Source organism: Hoplias malabaricus, chromosome 17 (assembly GCF_029633855.1).
Source record: "Hoplias malabaricus isolate fHopMal1 chromosome 17, fHopMal1.hap1, whole genome shotgun sequence".
Classification (NCBI taxonomy): domain Eukaryota; kingdom Metazoa; phylum Chordata; class Actinopteri; order Characiformes; family Erythrinidae; genus Hoplias; species Hoplias malabaricus.
In genome coordinates, this window is record NC_089816.1 from 13,452,061 (window position 1) to 13,477,390 (window position 25,330).

Consider the following 25,330-nt stretch of genomic DNA (forward strand, 5'->3'; position numbering starts at 1 on the left):
GCAGGTGCGCCATATCAGCAGTGAACCACAGCTAGACTAAACACAGCCTTCACCTTCCATTCAGAGATTATATAATATAAACCCAATTCAAAAACAATAGCATTCAATCTCTTCAATCAAGCACTAGACATTATTGTTTTTCCACTCAGCAGTGCGAAATCAGTCAAAAACTAATCAATGAGTGTTAGGGCGCAAATGTACTGTCATTTTTATTATTATATAATGTAATAAACATAGTTTGAAACTGAATGAACTATTTAAACTCAACTCAACTCAACTTTATTTATAGAGCACTTTAAAAAACACCAACAGTTAAAACAAAGTGCTGTACAAAAGATGTTTATAAAACAAACTAAAACAAAATAAAATAACCAATAATGAAAAATAAATAACTTAAATAAAAACAACACTAATAAAATTAATAAAAGAAAACAAACGTCTCATGCTGAGTTGAAAGCCAAGGAATAAAAATGGGTTTTAAGATAAGTTTTAAAAACCGAAAGTGAAGAAGCCTGCCTAATCTGTAATGGTAGGCTATTCCACAGTTTCGGCGCAGCAATTGAACAACCATACTGGATGCATACTACTCAATTCAACCGAACCCATTTAAATAATGTATTGGATAAAAATATTTTGCTACAATATTTTATGTTGAGCCCCTTACCCCAAGCCTTTGTGAAAAATAAAATATCTAAATGGGTTTTCTCATGTTTAAAATATTTTCATAAACATTGAGTTCCTACAGAGATTCATTAGAAATAAGGTTCCAAAAAACGCTAAAAAAAAAACATCTGTTTTCAAATCACTCTGGACCAGATGTCAGGATGTTGCTTATTGATACTGACCAAAGAATCAGTAAGTGACAAGGAATAAACTACCAACCACTGTCTCCACCAAACACGCTGAGTCAGTGTCTTTCAGCATTTTTATGTACAACTGTTCAACAACAAAAACCCCTTTGTTTTTATGTTTTTAGGTGTAAAAAATGTCTTTGATTCACTCAAATATCTACTTTCACTCACATATTCATTCATTTACACTCACCTATTCATTCATACTCAAACACACTCACATATAAGAAACAGTTTTTGATATACAGCACTGTGCAAAAGTTTTAGGCACCCTATTTTTTGGAGTAAAATTCTGTTAAAAATATTGGGTCAGTACAAAAATATTTTAGATTTACTTTACCAAAAATGTTACAAAATAATAATAATAAAAATAATTGTATGTCTGTAAATAAAGCAACTTATTAAAAAAAGAGGTTACGTTCAATTAAAAAAAAAAAACATAATGAAAGCTCCTGAGTTTTTGCCTGAAAAAAGAAGTGTGACAATCCAACTTCTTAAAAGAACTGTGGCAGATTCTGCAAGACGCTCAGTAAAACTACTGTCATTATAACTACTTACAATTTATTTATAAAACTGTATAAAGTGTACCTAGGACTACAATTTAAGAAAAAAAGCAGATAGTCGTCATATAACACTGACTTTCTTTCGTTTTTAATGTTTACTGAACATTGTTGTCTTTTTCTTTGAAGTAATAAAGAATTATTTCCATTATTTGTGAAGTCATCTTTACTTTCTAACATTTCTTGCCTAAAACTTTTGCACAGTACTGTATATATATATATATATATATATATATATATATATATATATATATATATATAAATACAAACCCTAAATAAAATTAACCTTTACTGATAATCTATAATGTTTCAGACTTGTCAAATTATGACTTAAAATAATGACTCTGGAAAAATAAATAAAGTCCCATCAGTGAATTCCTGTATTACTGAGTGCACAGCACTAGAATAATTGTAAAAATAGAAACGACTCAAGTTCTTCTGTTGAATAAATTATAGAGTTTATGAAGTTTATATAAACTGTTCATTTTCTGTTCATTAAATTGACTATAAATCTGACCCTGGGTCTGTTGTGTAAAATGAACCTCACACATTTTATTCATTATGGAAAGTAATTAATCTGACATATTTTTTCATAGCTGCTGTTTTCAAACAGCTGCCCTTGAAGAATTGCAGATAAATGGCTCTTTAAATCCGGTCCTTCCCAACAGTGTTACATAGTACATTGTTTACAGAGCACTTTTCAGTGGAAAATGAATGTCTAATGATATTATTTGGCAGAACTTTCAGTAATCCTTATCAGAATGATACCTGCATTAGGAATTAATAAATGTGCATATTGTTGCTGATCAAAGTAAACATGTATCTCCAAAATAATAACTTCACAGGAGAAGAAAAAAAAACATTCTCAGATTTCAATGGAAGTTCATGTAAAATGATTTCATTCCAAGTGATTCTGAAGCATTTTTACTGGTCCATTCATCACAACATTTTCACACAAGGTGAAGGACAGCTGCTGTGTTCAAGCAATGAGGTGAACTAAAAATGGACAAAAATAAAGTTACTTTATTTACTACATGTTTTTCTTTGGACAGAGACAATAAGCCTTGAGTTACATTTATAAAGCAGTACCTGAGTATTTTAAACAGCTTATGTGGTAATTGCAAAATGTCATTAGCTCATTTAAGAAGTCAGTGACATCCTTAATTAGGACTTTGACTTATAATTGCTATTACTTGTTAATGATACTTCATCACCTTGTTATAAATACAATATCAGTCACTTTAGTTTACAGCTTGTTATATCAATATAATCAAGTTTACTTTATGAAATATCTTATGTCATCTTGCAGTTATTCAACTAAATATGGTATTCAATGCTTATACATGTGTCACAACATGCCTTCAAATAAAGGGCGTCCAAATATTCAAGTTTTAAACTTTTGTTGCATTCTAAAATGATTCCTCGGTCTCTGTGGAAAGAAATGAGACCAAGAGTATTGTGGGTAAATTATGAGTGACTATTTCCATTTGCATTCACAGAGGAAGGTATTTTAGTGAGAATTAGCCAAGGGCTAATGAAGTCAAAGATTGCAAGGCAAACAGCTGGACCTGACATTATCGGTTGTTTCTGGTTAAGTGGCAATTAGATCCAGATGTCTGTTTCATATTTCTACATTTTGCAAATCCTAGTAAGTAACACAGTAAAGAGAAGCATGAGAGTTCCCACAGTAAAGCTTTCAGCTGAAATGTTCTGGTTGGGGATTAGTGCTGTGTAATGCAATGAGCCCTAAGGGTCCATATGTCTGATCAGACCTTACATCACTCAAGGATAAAGACCACAGTCAAGAATTGTCTGAATGTTCCCTGCACCCAAGTGGCGGCGAAATGTTTGTGTGAGCTGGTTTATGGAAAGACCGCAGTGTTTACACAGCCAGTGTCACTGATGGGTTGGTCCATTCCAGAGGGAATTCAAGCCATGACGTGGTCTGGGCACCTCACAAAAATAATCCTGACCATAAATGGTAAATTCTTTGTGATTAGACCCGTTAACAAAGGCCTAGGGGTCGCCGTTAGGACACACAATCCAGGATTGTGCTCAGTATTTGTGAGAGATACTCACAAACGGATGAGAGTCTTTTAGCTGAACAAAACAGAGTTTGGGATATTCCAGCCTTTTCCAGTTTGGCTTAAACGTTAGAGTTCCAGCATTCCTATAAATGACAGCTACTTCCATGTGCAAGTGAAGCACTATCTTTAAGTGTGTTTTTATACTTGGAGTTGGGTTCCCTGGCACAAAGCACAAAATGATTCTGTAGTCATCAAACCAGAGTCACAGCTTACTGGACAGATTTCATGATGTCCACCATATATCCTCCTCTAATGAGTGTTTGCCTCTACTTTAAATTGCATTCACTGCTCTTCATTTCTGCAGAGAAATGCACCTAGCAATATATGGGCCACTCTGGAGCAGCTGCACCTGAGCCTATATTCACAAACTTTTTTATATGGTAATATAATACATATGCAAGTTTACAATTTGCTAATGTATTGAAGTAATATCACCTTCTGTCTCTAAATCAGTGGGTTTTCATTATAACACCAGAGGCAACATTAACATCAATGTTCAAAAATAAAAAAATATTGAAAATTGGCCTACTAATTAAACTGTGCTTCAGTTTCTCACGTTTCAATCTGTGCAAAAATGAGCAAAGGCAGGTGAACAAATGACTATGGCTTATCACAGCGTCAGTGACTGCAATGAGCCTGTTTTGCACTACACATTTTTCAAAACCAGTATAAGGTCGCGGTGGGTCTAGAGCCTACCCAGAATCATTGGGCGGGAACACACCCACCTAGAGGAGACCAGTCCTTCACAGGGCAACACATACACTCACACATTTACTCACACCTACAGACACTTTTCAGTCGCCAATCCACCTACAAATGTGTGTTTTTGGACCGTAGGAGGAACCCAGTGGCGGATGCTGGTCTTTCAAAGAGGGGAAGCTCAATTTCGGCCTACATCATAAAATGTGTCGGTTTATTTATACGTAAATTCTACCCTCCGTTCCTTTTCAAGAAAATGATCTGTGACCCTGTCGTACCAACAACGGGTCTTTTCCAGGGACTTGACTAGTGTCCTCTCAATGGCCAGCAGAGCTAGGCTGCTTAAACGGCTTTGGCCCATGTGAAGTGTGTCCGCCTGTGCTCCCACGGATCTTTACACCAGAGGATCGCTGATTTGCTTATTTCGCTGTCAATCAAAAAGGGATTCAGCCTCAGACAGATCATCCAATCATCATGCAGAAGCTGAGCGTCCGGGCCAGCCGAGGCCAGCTCACTGCCCCATATACCCCCAGAGACGCTGAGGGTCCGATGGGCGGGACAAAGCCCAGCATTTATTCAATGACTCGTCTCGTTTCACTGCTTCGCTACTGAACTCAGCGTCCTCACTGTTTAAAGCACTGTGAAACTGCGCAAACGATTGAGAGGAAAGCCGCGTCTTTACCAGTGATAAGAAGCTGATTCTGAACCAAAGTTGAGCGCGTTGTAGTGCATATTTATTCAATGACATGTACACACAACAGTATATATTTGATCACTTATTTTTTGACATTTTAGGGGAAGCTAAGCTTCCCTTGCAGTCTTAGAGCAATTGCAACTGGAGGAACCCCACGCAGACATGGGGAGAACACACCAAACTCCTCACAAACAGTCACCCGGAGCAGGACTCAAATTGCCTCACTAATGCTCTAGTGGCTGAATACAACCGAATATTCTCAGGAATGCTTCAATATCTTGCATAAATCTATAGATACCCTGGAATTCAGGCAGGTTGGTGTCTACAAAGTTCCCAGCTCTAAATCAGTTTGTGCGTTTCATGTATGTCTATTTGTCTAGTCTTCTACAGCAATAAGTGAGAAGAAACCATACAGTACACAACACACTCCCTGTCTTCTACACAACAGGGAGTGAAGTTACTGTAACACTCAGTCTATGCAGTGTAGCCATGGCCTTAAGGTTAGAGAAGTGTGTTTGAACTGGTTCAGTTTCTAGGACCAGCAGGAAAAAAAATCATCCATGGCTGAAGTGCCCTAAAGCAAGACACCTAAACCCCAAACTGCTCCCTGGACAGACGCTGAGGTGGTTGGCAGCCAACTGCTCCAGTTGAGGTGACTCTTCTTCTTCTTCTTTACTGCTTTTATAAATCTTGGAACATTAAAGGATCACTAGGTAGCAGGGCAGTCACTAGAGATTAATGATTAGGGTGCTAAGCTTTAACCAGGGGGGTCTAGGGGTAATTGCCTCGTAGCAGCAAACTTCTTTGACGAGGTACAGATTAAACAAAGCCACAATGTTACTTACAGTAGCAGGTCCCAAATACTGAGAATATAGACTGGTACAATCAATGTGCATTTGCTCTTAGTTGTAGATCTGCTTAATAACTGAATGTGATATTTGACTTCGTGTCTCTCAATTACATTTTTATTTATTATACAGTACAGGATATATTACAAATATTTTTAAAAATCAATTTTATTTTATTTATTTTATTTTATTTTTTTAAATAATCAACAGCCAATTATAACTAATTTGAATGTTTTCACCTGACTGCTGCCTTTACAAAAAATATTTCTAATTTACATCTTCAGTTATAAAACAATTATTAACTCACTATATACAGGTATCCGTAAAATACAGAGTCATAACGTCAGGAAAGAACACAAACATCAGTTCAGTCTGCTCTAAATACTTCAGTGTTTAATGCATGAACATTTTAACTGGCTTTTTCAGCTGCTAACTTTACCTTCATCAATAATCAGGTTTCCTCTGCTAGCATAATGCTATTTCAGCTAGTGCATCAGTGGCTTTACAGTTTAGTTAATTAAAGATTGTTACTGTCTTTCAGTTAATGTTGTTTTCTTTATTTTTGTACTTTATCACTCCTTTATTTTTGTCTTGAAATGACTTCTATCCATATACACCATGTGTGGATTCTGTCAAGAAAGCAATGCAGGTGCATTCAGTTACAGCAGCAGCTCCCCCTGGTCCTAGTGCGCCCAAGTTTCATTACATTGTTAATATGTTAAACACGTTAATTTGTTAAAAATCAAAGACTTGGGGGGAGGGGGTGCTACAGCTCCTCTAAAACAGGATTAACAACGTTAACACTATGCAGTATTTTTACCCTAAAAATTACAGCTTCATAATCATTATGATATTTCACTGACATGCAACAGAGAGAATAGAGCCACTCCCACCTTGATTTCAGGACAGTAAAAATTAATTACACTCTTTAACGACATGGATGAGCCCAAGAGCAAAAATATTAATCTACCGTTCCTTTAATACATAATATATTTGATGTGCAAGGGGCATTCAAAAGGTTCTCGGGAAGGTTATGAAGTAAAACATATGAAATAGATTATATTTTGATTTCCCTTCTGTTCATTTGATAGATTTTATTTGAATTTCCTTAAAAAATAATTATAATTTTATCTTTCCTTAAAAAATTATAATTTATTGCTATGACCAGAAAATCACTTTCCACTGAGATCTTTCTTCAGATCTGGGAGCAGATAAATGTCCCTCAGTGCTGTAGGGTGGAGGATTAATGTCCTGGTATGATGATGTATTGAATGACACTGTAGGGGAGGACTGGATTTTAAAGAGCCATTTATCTGCAGTTCTTCAGGGGCAGCTGTTTGAAAACAGCAGCTTTGAATAAAGATTTCAGATTTACACAACAGACAAAACAGGGTCAGTATTATGGTTAATGTCCTACAGTCTCACACAGTTCCATCATCATACTTGTGTTACTCAGAATAGTTTTGTTTTCACAGTGAATGCAATAAAACCAATGATCTAAACATAGCACACAAAGTAAGGAAATTTGTGTTTGGTAGAATATTTCTTTGTTGTAATAAATCGTATACTGTTGGAGAACCTGATAGTTTCCCTTTTAAATGGTGCCACATTTGTAAGAAACATGCATTTGTGGGATGTACAGTAGAGCTGAGTATATGGGTTGTGCCCAAGAAAAATTTGCCAAATCCTCTCTGCCAATGACAAACAGCTTATTTTGTGTGATGGTGTGGGGCGGCGTCTCCCTCACTGGAAAAACGGGGTTTGTCTTCATTGGAGGTAATCTCAGTGCAGAGAGTTATTGAGATGAAATTCTGCCACCAGTGGCAATCCCATATCTCCACAGTCTGGGACCGAACTCTATCCTCCAAGATGTCAACCCTCGCCCCCACAGAGCGGGGTTTATCTGAGACTACCTCCAGAATTTGGGAGTGGAGGGGATGGAATGGCCTGCCTGCATCCTGAGTTCAGCTGCATTGAACTCTTGTGGGATCAGCTTGGATCTGGACCCAGATGTGTTGCTGGAATTCAGCAGCTGGTCTTGAGCCATTTTAGTTACTGAAGTGGAAGGTGAGATTTTAACATGAAGAAACTCATATAAAATTACAAAGGCTTAAGAAAACTAAAGGTAGCCAGTGTCTTAGAAAACAAAACAGCCCTGTGTGCGTGTGTATGTGTGTGTGTGCTGGTGATAGGATATAGAGTGTGTTTCTGCCAGCATGAATGCCACACATGTGTGCTTGCATACTTGAAGCTGTATTATACGCTGAGAGAGCACTGTGTGTTCCAGATTACAGAGCTGTACACCAGATTACACCTCCATAAATCAGCCACTTCAAGTGGGAGCACATTGCACTGAACAGACTTTTCTCTGTAAGCTCACAAAGATATTAACAATTAATTAAACAAATACTCTGTCCCAGGGTATTTGTTTAAATCACCAGGGCACAAGGCAGATAAAACAGGGTAATATCCAAAACAAGTCAACAATTTTAAACATGAACATGTGCTTTTGTTTGACAATATTTAAAGCAGAGAGAATATTTAAAGCCTCTGCAGCTGCAGACAACTGTTGTTTCTGTCCTTTCCAACAATTTCTGTATTTAATTAAATCGAATATATATATATATATATATATATATATATATATATATATATATATATTTATATATATATATATATATTTATATATATATATATATATATATATATATATATATATATATATATATATATATATATTTATATATATATATATATATATATATATATATATATATATATATATATATTTATATATACAGTATATATAAAGTATGGTGCAAAATATATTAGGCAAAAAATGTTGGAAAGTAAAGATGACAAAAATAATGGAATTAATTCTTTATTACTCGAAAGGAAAAGACAACAATGTTCAGTAAACATTAAAAACGAAAGAAAGTCAGTGTTATATGACGACTATCTGCTTTTTTTCTTAAATTGTAGTCCTAGGTACACTTTATACAGTTTTATAAATAAATTGGAAGTAGTTATAATGACAGTAGTTTTACTGAGCGTCTTGCAGAATCTGCCACAGTTCTTTTAAGAAGTTGGATTGTTACACTTCTTTTTTCAGGCAAAAACTCAGGAGCTTTCATTATGGTTTTTTTTTTTATTATTGAACATAACCTCTTTTTTAATAAGTTGCTTTCTTTAAAGACATACAATAATTTTTTTTGTAACATTATTATTATTATTATTATTGGTAAAGTAAATCTAAAATATTTTTGTACTGACTCATTCAGAATTCATAAAATAAATATCTTTAACAGCATTTGTACGCCAAATATAGGGTGCCTATCTATCTATCTATCTATCTATCTATATATACATATATATATATATATATATATATATACACACCATAACTGTCCCAATAAAATAAACCGATAATCTTACTCTTACAAATCTTTCCTCTGTGAAATAAAAAGAGAAAATTAAGCTCCACTTTCATTTCAGATCAGGTGTTTCTGTTCATCCTTCCACTGTGAGAAGACTCAACACTATGGGACTGAAAGAATGTCACTGTCAAGAAGGTAAGGCAGACAAGACAGTTTGCACTACAATTCCAAGACTGGAAACGTGAAATGTGGATTGAGTTGGGATTAACTTGGTGTCAAATAAATAAATAAATAAATAAAAATAAATAAATAAAAAAGTATATATATATATATATATATATATATATATATATATATATATATATATATATATATATATGCAAGTCGTCTGTGTACTTTAAATAAGTTTTCTGCTTTTAGTCATTAATACTGAAAAATAGGAGTTGGTTCAGGGATAAGGTATTACTAAGGAAGTCTATTCTAATTCTAATGCAATGTAATTAGCTGTCCATCACATTGTGTAAAAAATTCACAATGGATGGACCACTAGAAATGTTTCCAAATAATCTGTAATAAAATCATTTTACCTTGATTTCCATTTAAAATGAAGAAGATTTTTTTCCTTCTATTAATTTCCTATTTTGGACATAAATATTTTTCATTGGACAGCAACATTATGAATGTTTATTAATTCCTAATGCAGGAATCCTATTTATATCTTAAACTATTTATTACATTAAAATTAGAATTATAATGTATGTTATAATGTAACAAATTATTACATTATTATATTTAAATAAATATAATAATTATATAAAATTATTATATATATTTCTAATATAAATCTATGTACATAATATAAATAAATTACATAATTCATTGTGTATGTATATAATGACAATATTTTTCAATGTGCTGAAAAACTACTCAATCACGTTTGAAACAGTCCCTCTGTGCATATGCGTCACAAAGCATTGCCCCCTTCTCTGAGCAGAAACTCACAAAGGGAGGTGGTCCTCCTGTGTCTCTCCCTCTCTCTCCCTCTCACAGTCCTCAGCAGATGCAACATATCCACTTGCTAAAGAGAACAAAATGTGGCCAGCTGTGCTGTTAGTATGGGGCAGCCTTCTGCTACTTGCAGCTTCTGAGAGCTGCCCGGAGACATCTGAGGACCCTTCTTCATGGGTGAGGCTGAAACCTCTGGGGCATTGCAGGGATGGAGAAAATACATGCCCCTATCGCCTCTCTCTACCTCCACTCACCATTCAGCTGCCCAGGCCCTTCAGGGACCTGGAGAAGATGGCCAGAGAGCTGCAAAGCTTGAAACAGATAGTGAACCAGCTGAAATCAGACTGTCAGGAATGTAAGGAGAAGCAGAGAATGCAGTGGAGTACACGGACGACCGACAGTGGAGAAGATGGAGAAAGAACACAAGCTTCCAGGGGCACTGTCAACACCAAGGAGAGACAGCAGGACTTACCCAAAAGGGAAAAAGTGATCCAAAGCATCACTCAAGAAAAGGACGAAGAAGACACAGTGCTTATCAGTAATGGATCAAAACAGGTGACTGTAAGAGACATGGAGAAACAAAGGTGGAACGCCAGTCTGGAAAGGACCCCAAGCAGTATCAGACACAGGGGTGAGATCAGTGGGGGGACTAAGGCATCTAATCCTGAACAAATAAAGACGACAACAGGGGGCATGAGCAAACTCAGAGAACCAGTTGCATATTCATCTGAAGACCTAGAGACAGAACTGCAGTCCCCAAGGACTAAAATGACAGAACCATCCGTGCCTGGACAAGACAAGGAACAACAAGAACAAGTTTCAAGGGGCACTTTCAACTCTGCAGTGGGAGCGCCGAACATACCCAAGAAGGTCAAGGTGGTTCAGGGTACTGTTAAAAAACCTGAAGAAGACACAGCGCTTATTAGCAAGGGGACAACAAAGATCAGTCTAACAGGACTAGAAAAAAGGAGGTGGAACAGCAGTCAAGAAAGGAACCTTAACAGCACCAACAGATATGGGACCAGTCGAGGGCCAAAAGGATCCAATCCCACCCACATGGAGAGGAGAACAGAGACCATGAGTAAGGTGAGAGTATCCCATACCCCTTCAGGTGACAAAAACGGGACTGAACAGATTGTATCACCTTTGATTGGACACAAAGATAAGGAACAACCTAGCAGATATGAAAAAGAGACCAGTAGACGGCCAAAAGGATCGAGTCCTGCGCACCTGGAGGGTATAACAGACAGCACAAGTAAGGCAAAAGATCCATTCCTACATTCTGCTGGAGAGAAGGGGAAAGAGGTGCAGGCTCCAGGGTCTAAGGTGACTGAAGCATATTTGCCAGAAAATCTTGATGAAGAAAAACCTACACAAGGTTCTAGCGGCACTGTAATTGCCAGAGTAAGACAGCAGGATTTACCAAAGAATGTAAAATTGGGTCAGGGTACAACTCAAAAAACTGAAGAAGAAAAAGAAGAAGACTCTATATTCATCAGTCATGGCACAAAGGAGGTAGATCCAACAGGAAAGGGAAAACAAAGGTGGGACCCAGACAATACTGGACACAAGCAAGAGACAAGTGGAGGGCCAGAAGCGTCTAAACCTGCACAACCTGACAGAGGAACAGACAGGGTGAGCAAAGTCACACAACCACATATATTTCCAACTGTAAAATATGGGGAGGTACTTAATTCTCTAGACGATAAACGGCATTATGAATCACTACCTGGAAACCAAGATAAGGAACAACCAACTCAAGGATCTAGTGGCACGGCAAACCCCAGAGTAAGACAGCAGGATGTACACAGGAGAGTAAATGTGGTCCCCAGTACAACTGCAAATCCAAGAGGCATAGACAAACACAGCTGGGGTACCACCGTTGGAACCCTTAACCAGAGCGGTACTGAACACAGGGAAGAGACTAGTGGTGAGCCAAAAGGACCTAACAAAACATACATCGACCACAGGACAGACAGTGTGAGTACAGCAAGAGGACCACCCCATCTCACAGCTGCAGAACGTGGGAAAGACCTGCAGTCTTCAAGAACCAAGCAGATTTTATTATCTTTGCCAGGAAAACAGAACGAGAAACCGTCAAGACCCCATCAAAGCCATACGGCCAGCTCGGGCAGTGTAGGGCCAGGACAAAACACCAGTAGGACCCTGATTGAAAAAGACATGATAAGGAGCAGACCTAAAAGTGTAGTTACAACAGTTTCAGAGGAGACTGAAGCAAAGCAGCTAAACCCACCAAAGAAAGACAAACCAATCAGGAGATTCCCTGGACGACCTGGACTGATAAGTCCCAACAGAAAAGAAATCAGGCTGAATCCAAACTCTGAGGACAAATTTGCAAACCCTGGTGCCAAAACAAAAGTGTACTCACCAACTGGGGACAGGACAATGAAAACTGTTTCTGCAGGAAGTAGATATACCCCAGTTAGGAAGAGACCAAATGAGAAGAGGCCACATAAAGCTGACAGTGGGTGGATTACAGCAGTTCCTCACACAAAGGATCAAGCTGCCAAGCTACCAGACAATGTCAGGAATAGCTCCAAACTAACGAACAGGACGGACTCTGAAGGAAGACAACCAGTAACTGATGCTAAAGCTCAAAACAACAGAGAGCCCAAGTTGGACATGACAGAAGTGCCTAAAACAATCTTTAACCTGAAGGGTGGGAACAAAGAGGACCTAATACTGAACATGAACCCAGTCAACACAGTTGAGACAGTTAGTGGGTCATCCACCTCAGACACTGGTGGTGCCACATTTGATGTAAGATTCACAACCGCACTAACTCAGGGCACTCCTTCTGAAAGCTCATACAGACCTAGCGCAAACACAGAAAGTGACACCGGAGTGGATTTAAACCCAATTACCCCAGCTGGGGAAATCAGAAGACCAGGGAAGGTTACATCTTCCATCACAGATCCCACAGACATAAGTCATTCAAATCCATCAATGTGGGACAGAAGATCTGAGACCCTGATCAATCCTCAAATGCATTTCACTGGAACCGTTTCAGCCCCACCTAACACAATTGAGGCAGTCACTATATCTGAGAAGATAGGGTTGCCTATCTCAGGTAAAGCTCATGCTGCAGTAGATGTGAATGGTACAAAGTGGCCCCAAAGTGTGCACAAAAAAGACGTTCTGCCAAAAGGACCAGACCTTAACACCACAAGGCGAAGTAGTGAGGAAGATAAGCTTTCAAAACCTGTAAAAGCTCTGAAGACTGATTCTGTGAAGACAACTTCTACAGCAAGAGATGACAAGACCCCAGTGGAAAGGGACCTCAAGCCAGGACCACCTGCTGGGGTTCCAAAGGTGAGGGGCAGGTTTAGGCCCAGCAGACTGATGCCACTGAGGACTGAGGAAATAGACCCTCATCCTGTGAATAGCACTACGGACAAAGGCAGGGCAAGAGAACTCAATCAGCCCCACTTGAAGATGGTGAAAAACGTCACAAGAGCAATCCCAAGCCATGTTAAAAAACCAGAAAGAATTACTCCCACAAAGGGCTTTCTAAATAAAAACCCTAAACAGAGAAGGCCATATATTTTCCAAAGAGAGCCAGGAAATGATAGCACCAGGACACCTTTAAAAGTAAATTTCACCACTGTATCGACTCAGTATGTGACGGACCCAGTGAGGACGCATCCTCAGACTGAAGACTCTTCATTCAGCACTAGAAACAAGTTCAAGAGCTCAACTGATGACATGACTCCATCCGTCAGTCCCACTGTGGCAAAACATCCTACTGTAGAAAAAATCAGATCTGCTCCCACAGCTGAAGCCTTCCACCCACCGGATAATCACAGACTCCAAAACCCTTCTCAGAATACAGAGATAAAACTCTTCCATGTGGCGGACCCTGAAAATCCCGGAGGGAAGAGAGGACTGGATCCAATTACAGATGGTGTTAAGGAGAAGAGTGTGGAGACAGCCATGAATCAAAACACTGTGAGCCGTGACAGTAATCGTAATAGAGGTCCAGACTCACACCAAGCTGCTGTGGAGAAGACAAAGAGCACTGATAAAGGGACCACAACAAGCTCATACAGAGCCGGCAGAAAAGACTCCACACAGGAAAACAAAGAGTCTCTAAGAGCGGGAGGTGCGCAAAACATTGGTGAGGAGCCTTGGCCAACAGTGGAGGTAGTAATAACTGAGAGGAATGAGTTAAACCATCCAACTACTACAGCCAGCACATACACCACAACGACAACTGTTAAGGATAAACACAGCCAAATGACTCCGCCCCCCACTCCCATTGTTACAACACCACAAATCATGGCCTGGGATCATGTTGAAAAATCCAAAAACACTTCTCCAGCGAAGGTGTCAAGTACACACATTCATCACAGAGTTAGAAGCTCCAGCCAGGATGTGGAGTCCAAAAGGCTGACAGGGACGAGACTGGAAAGTAACAGCAGAAACAAAGAGCAGCACCACATCTTGCATAGTACAGAAAAAGCTGAAAGGTCCAGTAAAGAGACAGTGACATATTCAAGAACTGTGGACAGTGTCCCAGACAGAGCGAGCTCCTCAAACATAGCAGGGCCAAAGGGGTCAACCCCGTCCTCAGACAGCACTCTACATGCTTACCATAAAAATAGCACAAGTTCAATGATAATCTCAGCATCTCTGAGGGGCAATAATGGAAACAGCAATGAAGCTTCCTTCCCCATTGCTGTGGACAGGGCTAGGGACACTGAGAGAACGAGTGAGGAAACATTATACAAATCCTCAGGAGATGATGATGATGACAATGATGATAATGATAAAGCAAGGCTACTTAACATTAACAACATGGACAACAGAGATGACTTAGAGGACCAGACGCTCAGCACCTGCCATGGCCAGTGTGATCCTCCTCCAACTCCTCAGCCTGTGCTTAACACCCAGAGGTCATCTCAAAAAGACAAAGGTACAGAGTCACATCATTACCTCAACAATTACATTGCTGAATGTTATTTTTTTGCACCCTTTGAAAATACCAGTAATCTTTTTTGCATTCATTTTGTGAGGACTGGAATACTATAAAAATCCCATGACATTTCATACATTAAAAACAAACATGTTTTTTTTGTTACTAGGGATGAACCGATCTGACTTTTTCAATTCCGATTCTGATACAGATACAGATACAGATACATACAACTCTGCACATTGGTCGATATCTCATACCGATTGGATAACATTGCTGAAATAATAAATCATATACTTCACCTTTCAGGAGAGACTTAAGGCCTAATGATTGACTTAAACATCACTAATAAAATATTAACAAAATATAAAAAATTAGCACAAACATATTAATGTACTGAAATTCTGTTTATTCATCACTAAAATGAACAATTGTGCAGGCCCTTGGTGCAGCATTCAAAGTCCCAATAAAAAACTTCTTAAATATATTAAAATAAATAAAATGTATGAGCCAAAAAAGAAAATAAGCATTCATTCATTCATTCATTCATTCATTATCTGTAACCCTTATCCAGTTCAGGGTCGCGGTGGGTCCAGAGCCTACCTGGAATCATTGGGCGCAAGGCGAGAATACACCCAGGAGGGGGCGCCAGTCCTTCACAGGGCAACACACACACACACACACATTCACTCACACACTCACACCTACGGACACTTTTGAGTCGCCAATCCACCTACCAACGTGTGTTTTTGGACTGTGGGAGGAAACCGGAGCACCCGGAGGAAACCCCCGCGGACACAGGGAGAACACACCAACTTCTCACAGACAGTCACCCGAAGCGGGAATCGAACCCACAACCTGTGGGTTCGATTCCGCTGTGTGCCGCCCAAAATAAGCAATCAGTAGTTCGATATTGTAAACATGCAAACATTTTGTGCAATTCATAAAAAATGTAGCAGCTAAAAAAAAATATAAATAAAAAAAAGAAGTTGCTTAAAAAGTTTACTTAATAGTGAACAGAAAGCCTATTTCTCTGATACCCGATCCGGCTAATTTTGTTAATATCAGGACTGATATCCAATCCTAATATCGAATGAGTGCACCCCTAATTGTTACCAGTTTGAAAAAGGCAAATTATTCATCAGTGCATTCATTATGTGTTGATCAAGGAGTTTTTATTGAATCCAAAAGTATGTGTGAGTTTTGGCTTAAATGATTTATATATAATTTCAACGTCAATGTAGCATATTAATACTTAATTATTCAATTTATTTTAATAAGACGATGTCGTTTTTAATACTAGTTACAGTAAAATGACATGCGTGTGAGAATGTTTGAATTCAGAATCACAATTAGAGTTACACAAAAAACACGTATACACCTCCTAAACTGTTATAAACGTGTTGTAGAATATTTGGAGGCATTTTGCATTTTTAATGTTTAAAAATGTCATGTTATTTACTTGTTTGTACACCTTTTGTATTTAGTGCTTTAAGGGGACTCTTTTTATTTTTAATATCTGCATAATCCTATCAACCCATTCACAGTGGTTTTGTGGGTGTGATGTGTACATTAGGAACTCTTCACAGTGCTGCTGTTATTATCTACACTATCTACACTAACCAACAGTATAACATTTATCACTGATGTGCAAAAGCTTTTACTTTTCTGAGAAGGGTTCACACTAGATACTAGAGCATTACTGGGTGGATTTGATTGCATTCACTCATTGTATTAGTGAAGTCAGGGAGTGGTGTTGATTAGTAACACCACTCCAACTCATCATCAACACACGGAGTGCGTCTTCATCACCTCAGACGCCACAGTCCCACTTTTCAGTAGACTAAAGCTGCCAAGGCTTGGCAATAAGCATGGTAAACTCAGGTAGAGCTACCATCTCTCTCTCTCTCTCTCTCTCTGGAGTTCCCCTTTTAAAAGGTCTAGTTGCATTTGTGTGCTTGAGATTATATAACAAGATAAACTCTGAAGCTCAGAATTGTTTATACTACTATGGCATAATGATTTATACACATTCTTTACACATAAAGCCCTTGTCCTTGAGAATGTCAGTGGTGTGAGATGGATTATGCCTGTGGTCCAGTGGGTTCATGTGGGGACAGCTGTATCCCTGAGAACAAAAACAAAGTTGAAAACAAGCAAGGTAGATAACAGGAAATGACCTAAGCCCAAAACATCTTCTGACCAGTCCTCTCCAGCTTTGCTCTATCTCTGTAACTCTGCACAAGATCTGAGTGGTGTGAGAGGACTAGGATCAGTGACGATGATAAAGGGATCTGGCCTTTCATCTGAGCAGCAGATGTGGGTGTTTTTTAGAAATGTGGGAGATGGAGGATAGCGAGAACAGCTGCATTGTCTCCCTTTAGTCTGTTGTAGCAAGATGGAGTTTCCTCACTAAGCCTCCACTAATTAACCCCTGATTGAAAGGTTAAAATGGGTGGCATTAAACAATGAGAAAGGAATGCTACCCCTCTCCCCAATGCTTTTGTGCTTTGCTCAACACACGTGTAACTTTCTCTGCCTCCACGTTTCTGTTCTTTCAGGAAAAACTTAGCACCAGGACTGAGTCTCCTTCACACATTATTCATTTATCTTTCATTAGTAAATCTGCCGTCAGAACAAAGCCTCACTTTACAGAGGGAAAAAATTGGAAATTTTGACGTAATGTGACAAGATTACATTTTTAATCATTTTTGATTGTTTCTATTGGTCGTTTAATCATGTGATTTGACACAGTATAAATAGCAGATGGTCTATTTAAAACTGGACAAAAATAAGTCTAAAACTGAGAAACATTTAAGCTCTGATGGATGTAATTTACACATGCTGCACAAACTAGCACTGTGCTGTTAGAGAGTCGTAAGTCTCTGAAGAAAATTCTTAACATCTGTCAGTGCAACACTTCTCTAAATGTCGGACGATTTTTATTGCTTCATTAATTTAGATTAGTTTTCATGAGTTTCATGAGAATTACAGGAACACAAAGCTTTTTTAATATACAATATTACATCGTACACAATTATTAAGTGTACAAATAATTTTTATGGGGTTTTTGTGTAACATTATTGTAATTCAAAATGCAAACATTTTCCTCTCCTTTGTCATTTGATGCTAACTGTTGTGTAGTATTAAATATGACAATTGCCATTTTCTTAAAGAAATAACATATTAAGCGAGAATTTATCACTGCATTCATTATGAGTTCCATCAAGGAAAAAGCTGCAAAAGATTTGTTCTGTTCTTGGGGATCCTTTCTTACGCCCTGTGGTTCCAAGTAGGCTCCAGACTCATCTGAACATGAACAGCGTGAAGCAGTTAGAGAAGATGAATGAATGAATGAATAATAATAAAAGCCTATTTTAGCACAAGATTTGTAACAAAATTAATATTTTGATGTGCTACACCTTACGTCCTTTGGTTCCTCTCTCCACAGATAAACCACCTCGAGACTGTTTTGATCTCCTCAAGAAGAACGTAAAGAGTGGCATCTACAATGTGACTCCAGCAGGATCAAAGAGTAGCACTTTCCGTGTCTTCTGTGACATGGAGGCCTCTGGTGGTGGGTGGACATTGATTCAGAACCGCTTTGATGGAAGAACCAGCTTCAACCGCTCCTGGGATGCGTACAAGAGGGGTTTCGGCAACGTAACAGGAGAGTTCTGGCTTGGAAATGACAAGATCCACTGGCTGACCACAGCTAAAGCCATGGTTCTGCGGATCGAGCTGGAGGACCTGGATGGAGTGAAGGAATATGCCCAGTATGAACGCTTTAAAGTAGCCAATGAAAGCCACAAATACAGACTGAGCATTGGAGGATACTCAGGCACCGCTGGCAATGCCATGCAGTTCAGCAAAAAGTTCAACCATGATCAGAAGAACTTCACCACTCCAGACCGGGACAATGACCGATACCCCTCAGGGAACTGTGGGGCCTATTACAGCTCTGGCTGGTGGTTTGATGCATGCATGGCTGCTAATCTGAATGGAAAATATTACCGGACAAGATATAAAGGAGTGCGAAATGGCATCTACTGGGGCACCTGGCATAACATTTCTAACGAGTACTACCCAACCAACGACAGACAAGCTTTTAAGAAAGTCAGAATGATGGTGAGGCCGAGGACTGCCACTGCCAGAGACTAGTGAAGTTACTTCCACGGTCAGCCGATTTCCTCTCGCCTAGTGGGGGATGCTGTACATGTAATGTAAATGTGCTTAGAGACTTTCAGTGCCTTTCTTGTCTTTTACATTTATGGCATCTCTTATCCAGAGAAACGTAGAAATAATATTACAGATTTAGTGTAGTTTGAGGAATCTTGCCCAAGGGCTCATATTGCTGCAGTGTGGGGAAGATGGGGCCTTTGAGACATGAGAGGCCAGACCTCTGCTTCTTCTTGAACAACCACTAATGTAACACCAATGAAGAACTTATCATACAGAAGAAAAACACAAACTCTGCTGACACATCACAGCACATCCATGCTAGCTACAATGATTAGCAGAGAGATAAGAAGATGTGGTCCATCCCAGCCACCCAGAGAATCAGGCCAATTGTGCTCTCTAAAACTCCTGCCCTCAGATGGCTGAGGTATCTGTAGGGATCCAACTCATGAACTCCTGATCACAGGGCCAGTGCTCACACATCTTCATTACTCAGGAACCCCTGGAAGTCAGGTGGTTTTCTTGATTGTTTGTTGTTTTTTTTCTAGTTTTATGATCAGATCAGGCCCAAGACACTGTAAATATATGTTAGCTTTATTTATTAAAATGGAATTCCAGCTGTTGTTCAGAAACTCTGCGAGGAGATGTTGAGTGTAAAATGATGCAGCACCTGTGAGGTTTAGACATTTAAATGTTGTGGATGCTACAATAATATTGAATCTAAAAAAATAATTTGTGTCTACTTCTCTGTCATGGGTCCATCTGGAAAAATTAGAGTTTTGGCAAAAACCTTATTTCAGAACAATTGGAAAACAATGTTCCAGGCATTAAACCCTGGAGACGTCTGGTTCCTATCACCACCACTCAACAGTTCTGAACAGATCATTTCACATTTCATATTAAACCACTCTGAATGACTTTGTTTACAGCTTAAATATAATCACGGAAGAATTCTGAACAACTGGTGATATTGCCCTTTCAGCTTCATATGCAGCTTTCATACAGCTCTGAATCATGGCTGTAGCAGGTGGGTTACAGAGTGCTGATGGCCTCAAGAGAGCTGAAAGTCTAATGCCAAAGTATAATGCGTCCAAAAGATTATCTAATCTGAGGGAAAGAATGCACAGAGATGCTTTTGTTCAATAACAGAATATTCCTACCCCTGAGAAACCTATAACCCTGTGGAATGTGAGTGTTATTGTGTTCATCACTGATTCATAGGAGATGGGATTAGGAAATGTATTTTGTCTATTCATTAAACATAATTTGATTACGGTAAGATTACAGCACATTTATGATAATAAAGCCCTGCAGGATCTCTGCAGACAAATGTTCTTACTTTAACCTTTATTTAAAAACTAAGCTCTACCTTTTCTTTCAGTTCTACGTTTGATTGTGAAATCGTCAGTGTCCAAAATGTCCTTTTTCCGTTATCATTTTTAATAGACCAATCAAAATGCTTTGGATAAAAAATGACTTGTAATAAAGTACTTACATTAATTTAATTTCACATACATTAAAAGCAAAGGAGATTTTTGCATTCTTCCATAAATTTGCCAGTTTAGAGACATGGCTTTTTCTTTTTTTGGACAGTGACACTATAGCTTTCAAATAACATATTGCTTTAAAACGAAAGACTATATAAAGAACATATAAATGTTTTTTTTACTAAAATTAATACAGACTGTATTTACCATGTACAATAATTAAAGTTTTTTTTTTTTTTTTCATTTTTAGATGCTATACATCTCTAGGAACTGGCTTCTAACTCACATACTCACTCATGTTTAGGAACCACTCCACAAGGGGGAGGAGGGCAGGGGCATACACAGTGCTTTGAATTAAAGTCACTGTGTCCTTGTTTTCATATCAGAGTGATCTAGCTTTAATATACTTACAATTAAAGTGTACAACACATATTTACATTACAGTTTGAATTTGTGTTTTATATCATGGAACTATTGGAAGAATATTAGATGAAGCAGTGAGTCGTAAGTAAGATGTTAATTATTACTAAGACCTGTGCAAGATTCAAAAGGAATTTCCTTCTATTAAAAGAAGGTAGAAGGTTAGAGAGAATCCTAGGGGCTGGGTTACTCTAAAGTGTAAGTTAACCTCAATAAAAAAATGAAAGAAACCTGACAAATAAAAGAGCCTTTGTTTATTCTTTCTTTTGATCCTGAAGTATAAAGTCCAATAAAAAATATCCAGGCATATATACAGCTTTGATTTAACAGTTATTTTAAAGCTTCACATGTTTTAAGTACAACCCCAATAAGAAGTAGTCATCTGCAGCAGCTCCACACTGGACCAGAACACTTTGCTTTGCTCTAAATCCTTGAAATCAGTTTCACGTACCCGCTCCTGAGCAAGGGTCACCATGCCCAATGCCAAAGGTCGGCAGGAGAGATGTACAAGGTTCCCTCAGCATTGGGATGTTAAGCAACTGAACTGCATTCACTGGAGTGAGGGAGCACCATCCAATAACTCTGGGATGAGTTGGAGTGGCATTTGTGATCCAGAACCAAATCTCACAAATGACCTTAATAATAAATGCTGTCAAACCTTCATCAAATTATGTCAACATCTGAAGTCGTTCCTGAAGAGTAGATGCTGTTAATACAGAAAAGGAGCACAAACCTTCAACTCTCACTACTGATTTCCAAGAAATGAGCTGGTATCCACAAATGTATGGCCATATAATGCTTGCTGATAATACTTAGTGTTAGTCTCTTGACTTGTATAGTATATGAAAGATATGTGTAAATGCTAATATGCTAACTAAAATAAACCTGAAAAGGCACCTGCCCTTTAAATTTCTAATCTGCTGTGGCTTGAGTCAGGCTTAAGACAAATGTAAACACCTGTCTTGCTGTAAGACCTGCAGACAGTGAGAACAATGAGGCTTTCACTGTGAAAGACAGCTTTTAAAAATGCCAGCCGTAGCCAACAGGGGACACTTAAGCCAAAATAGTAATTAACCTCTCATTCTGGAAGCCCTGGAGCCTTAAAGTAAAACTAAGCATAAGAAAGTAAACACTGCTTGATTATTAACACGTCTTCTGCGAGAGAACGGCGAGTGGTCAGGCTGAAGGTGAGGGTGTGTTGTGTGTACACTTTGATAAATAGTCAATGAATTGTTGTAATTATGGACAGAGTGTACGGCTATGTCTGAATTCAAAATGACTTCCCTCTGTGTCCAAAAACCTCCCCATGCACAATATGTGAAACAGATTGCAGCGTACAGTGGTTTACAAGTCTGGTGAGGCTCTCAATCATTCCAGCTAGGAATGCTAATGTTAGCACTTAAAAGCCAGCAAAACCACAGTCTGGAAACTATCAAAACCCCATCCGTGGATGTGTCACCCTCTGTGAGGATTTTATAAAAACCTGACCTTTTCTCCATCACTAGGGTGGGATATTTATAGAAACAAACACACTGTTGATTTTAGGAGAATACGGGAACTGAGCATGTTATTTTCACTTAAGATTAACATTTCCTTTTATTTACACATTGCACAGGAAATAGCAAAAAACCTTTACATCAGACATTCAGAGGTAATTTAACACCAAAACAAGACCAACCTCAGCCAGACACTGAAAGTCCATGCTCTGCTGTAAACAATATTTTTACCAGTTCCAAGAGACACAGCCTTTGGAGTGTGAGTATGTCACTGTTTAATTGTATGCATTCATTTGGGATTCTTTTGTAGTGCGGCTGTGTCCATTTTGGATATTTTTAAAGAAAGGATCAGTGAGTTTACTGCGTGAAAAAAAAAATCACTCAAAATTCAACCAGCTGTGTCTAAATTCTGTGCAAGGAAAAAAAAAAAAACAACGAACATCTGTAGGCATGTTATTATATGCAAACAGAATCCAGTCCACACTTTAAAGGGAGAATTTTACAGATTTTTCACAGCATCTAAATAATGTTGTATTTGAGATGTTAACAATAATATTCATGGTGTTTTGATGTGAAAATATTTCCTGTTGAGAAACTTAGCAACTGGAGACATCTTACCAGCAGTGGTGACAGAGACCAGGGGTTACAATTTGTACAAGACAAACACTGATATTTACTGGCAATTCAGAAAGACTTCTGCAAGTAATGCTGACAATAATTAAACAGTGATGAAAAATACAACAAACAAAATAAAGCTTTTCACACTTCAGATGTGTGTTATATACACTTCTATTATACAGAGAACACAAGATGAAAATACGTTCATCAGGTTTTCACATCCATGCGCTCAGTCTCTTCGGAAGTGGAAGACGCTGTAGCCGAGCTCCACCAAGGCTCCGACCAGAAGAGTCCAGAGCGGAATGCAAACATAACTGAGCAAGATGTCAGGCGGCTGTTCCAGCTTCGCACACAGCGCCAGACAGAAGGCCAGCTTTAACAAAATAGCCACGAGGTACCACACCCGCTTCTTAAGGTTCTCCGCTCCGTTACGGGGATCAAAGCCTGGCTTGCATCGACCTGCCATTTTGATGATCAGCATGAGCAGGAGAATGGTGTCGAAGGTCCACACAGGGAGGAAGACGAGGAACCAGCTCCACTGGATCTTTTTGTCCAACTTGAGGACCAGCATGATGAGGAAGATGAGGCTGAAGATCCATGTGAGGAGCACTCTCTGAGCCAGGGACATGCTCATTCAGAACAGCTCGGGGAGGGGAGCGCCTAACTAATCTGAGAGAGACAGCAAAGGAGCGTTTGGTTCAGACATTAATGATAATCTTGTCATAATTGTAATGAATGTTTATAATATACTCTTATATAATATAGTGTTTAAAATGTTTCTCTTCCGAGTTTGTCAAGCCTACAGCACAGCTATCGGCAACCATTTTCCCACAGATTTTCTCATGAATAAGCAGAATGCTAAGTGAATAGAACACTTTAAACAAATTAAAAGGGTCATGTACGATGCAAAAACTTGCACCATTCTTACCCTAGAGCATAAAACTAAAAAAGAAACAAAGGTGTACACGTGATCTGGTTCAAACTGATTGGTTTTGTGACATCCTTTACACTGAAGCTAAAAGGAGTTTTCCAGGCTCGTCTAAGATATTCACTGCACGACAGACATAATTATGTAAAACCTCATTTAGACGTTTCTGTTCCATAAAATAAACAATCAGAGAGAAATAAAATAAATGAGAAATGAAGGACAAGGGCCTTTAAAGCTGACAGAGACGTGTAGGAACCTGACTTGAGGGACAGGTTTAAGTTTAAGAGGAGTCTTTCCTGTTCATTGTTCTTATTTAACAAAGCTTCTTAGAGCAGTCAGACTAATGGAAGAGAGGAAAACCTGTTAAAACCTGTTCATTTGGCTGATGCTGGTGAAACTCTCACAGAAATAACGATAGCTGCTGAAAACACCACGTAGATATTAGTCAAACAGAAACTCATTTAAAAACCCCGACAACAAGAACTTACCGAACAAACAGAGACTTGTTCTCCGTTCAGTTCAGAAAGATGAGGTATTCAAAAGAAGGTTTAATTTATTCGGAGACTTCATCTCTGTCTGTTTTCAAAACACTTCGGTTCCGAGTCCTGTCCTGGCTCTCCGCTCAGAGAAGCGCTGCGCCCCCTAACGGCCCGGAGGAGCCGCGCACACACGCAGGACAAGTCCACCGAGTTTCTCCATAATTCAAGATTTTACATTCGTTGTAGTGATATTTACCGACTCTTTTACAACGCAAAGGAACCACTGTCTCTAACCTACAAAGAATTTGTAGCAGAAAGCGACAGAGTAGGAGAACTTTCCCAAATCCACGTTTGCTAGGCTAATTTACAATTTCAAAAGTCCAGAACCTCTGCTGTTTATATCAAATTCTGAAGGAATTAGGAACTTCTACTAAGCAGCTGATAATAAACTGAAAAAATGTGTGACACATGCCCAGAGGTCAAATGTGAAGCCAAACCCTTTATTTAAAAATAGATGTCTTTAAAATAAATATACTATTATATTGTGTCCACAAATCTTTTCCCAGTTTGTTTTAGTGGTGTTAAAAACCTTTTCTTTGAGAGGAACTGTGTGTGTTCTTTGTACTGAGCTGGTATGTGACAGCAGACTGGTAACTTTAGTTG

At 38.6% G+C, this 25,330-nt stretch overlaps 1 protein-coding gene across 1 annotated transcript; it reads right to left on the minus strand.

Moving 5' to 3' along the window:
* Window positions 1-22,587: 22,587 nt before the first annotated feature.
* Window positions 22,588-24,833, minus strand: tmem60 (transmembrane protein 60). Its single transcript, XM_066649641.1, has 2 exons — window positions 24,677-24,833; window positions 22,588-23,929 (listed from the first exon to the last, which is right to left on the minus strand). The coding sequence occupies exon 2, from the start codon at window positions 23,892-23,894 to the stop codon at window positions 23,490-23,492; it is 405 nt and encodes a 134-aa protein (XP_066505738.1). The 5' UTR covers window positions 23,895-23,929; window positions 24,677-24,833; the 3' UTR covers window positions 22,588-23,489.
* Window positions 24,834-25,330: the final 497 nt, after the last annotated feature.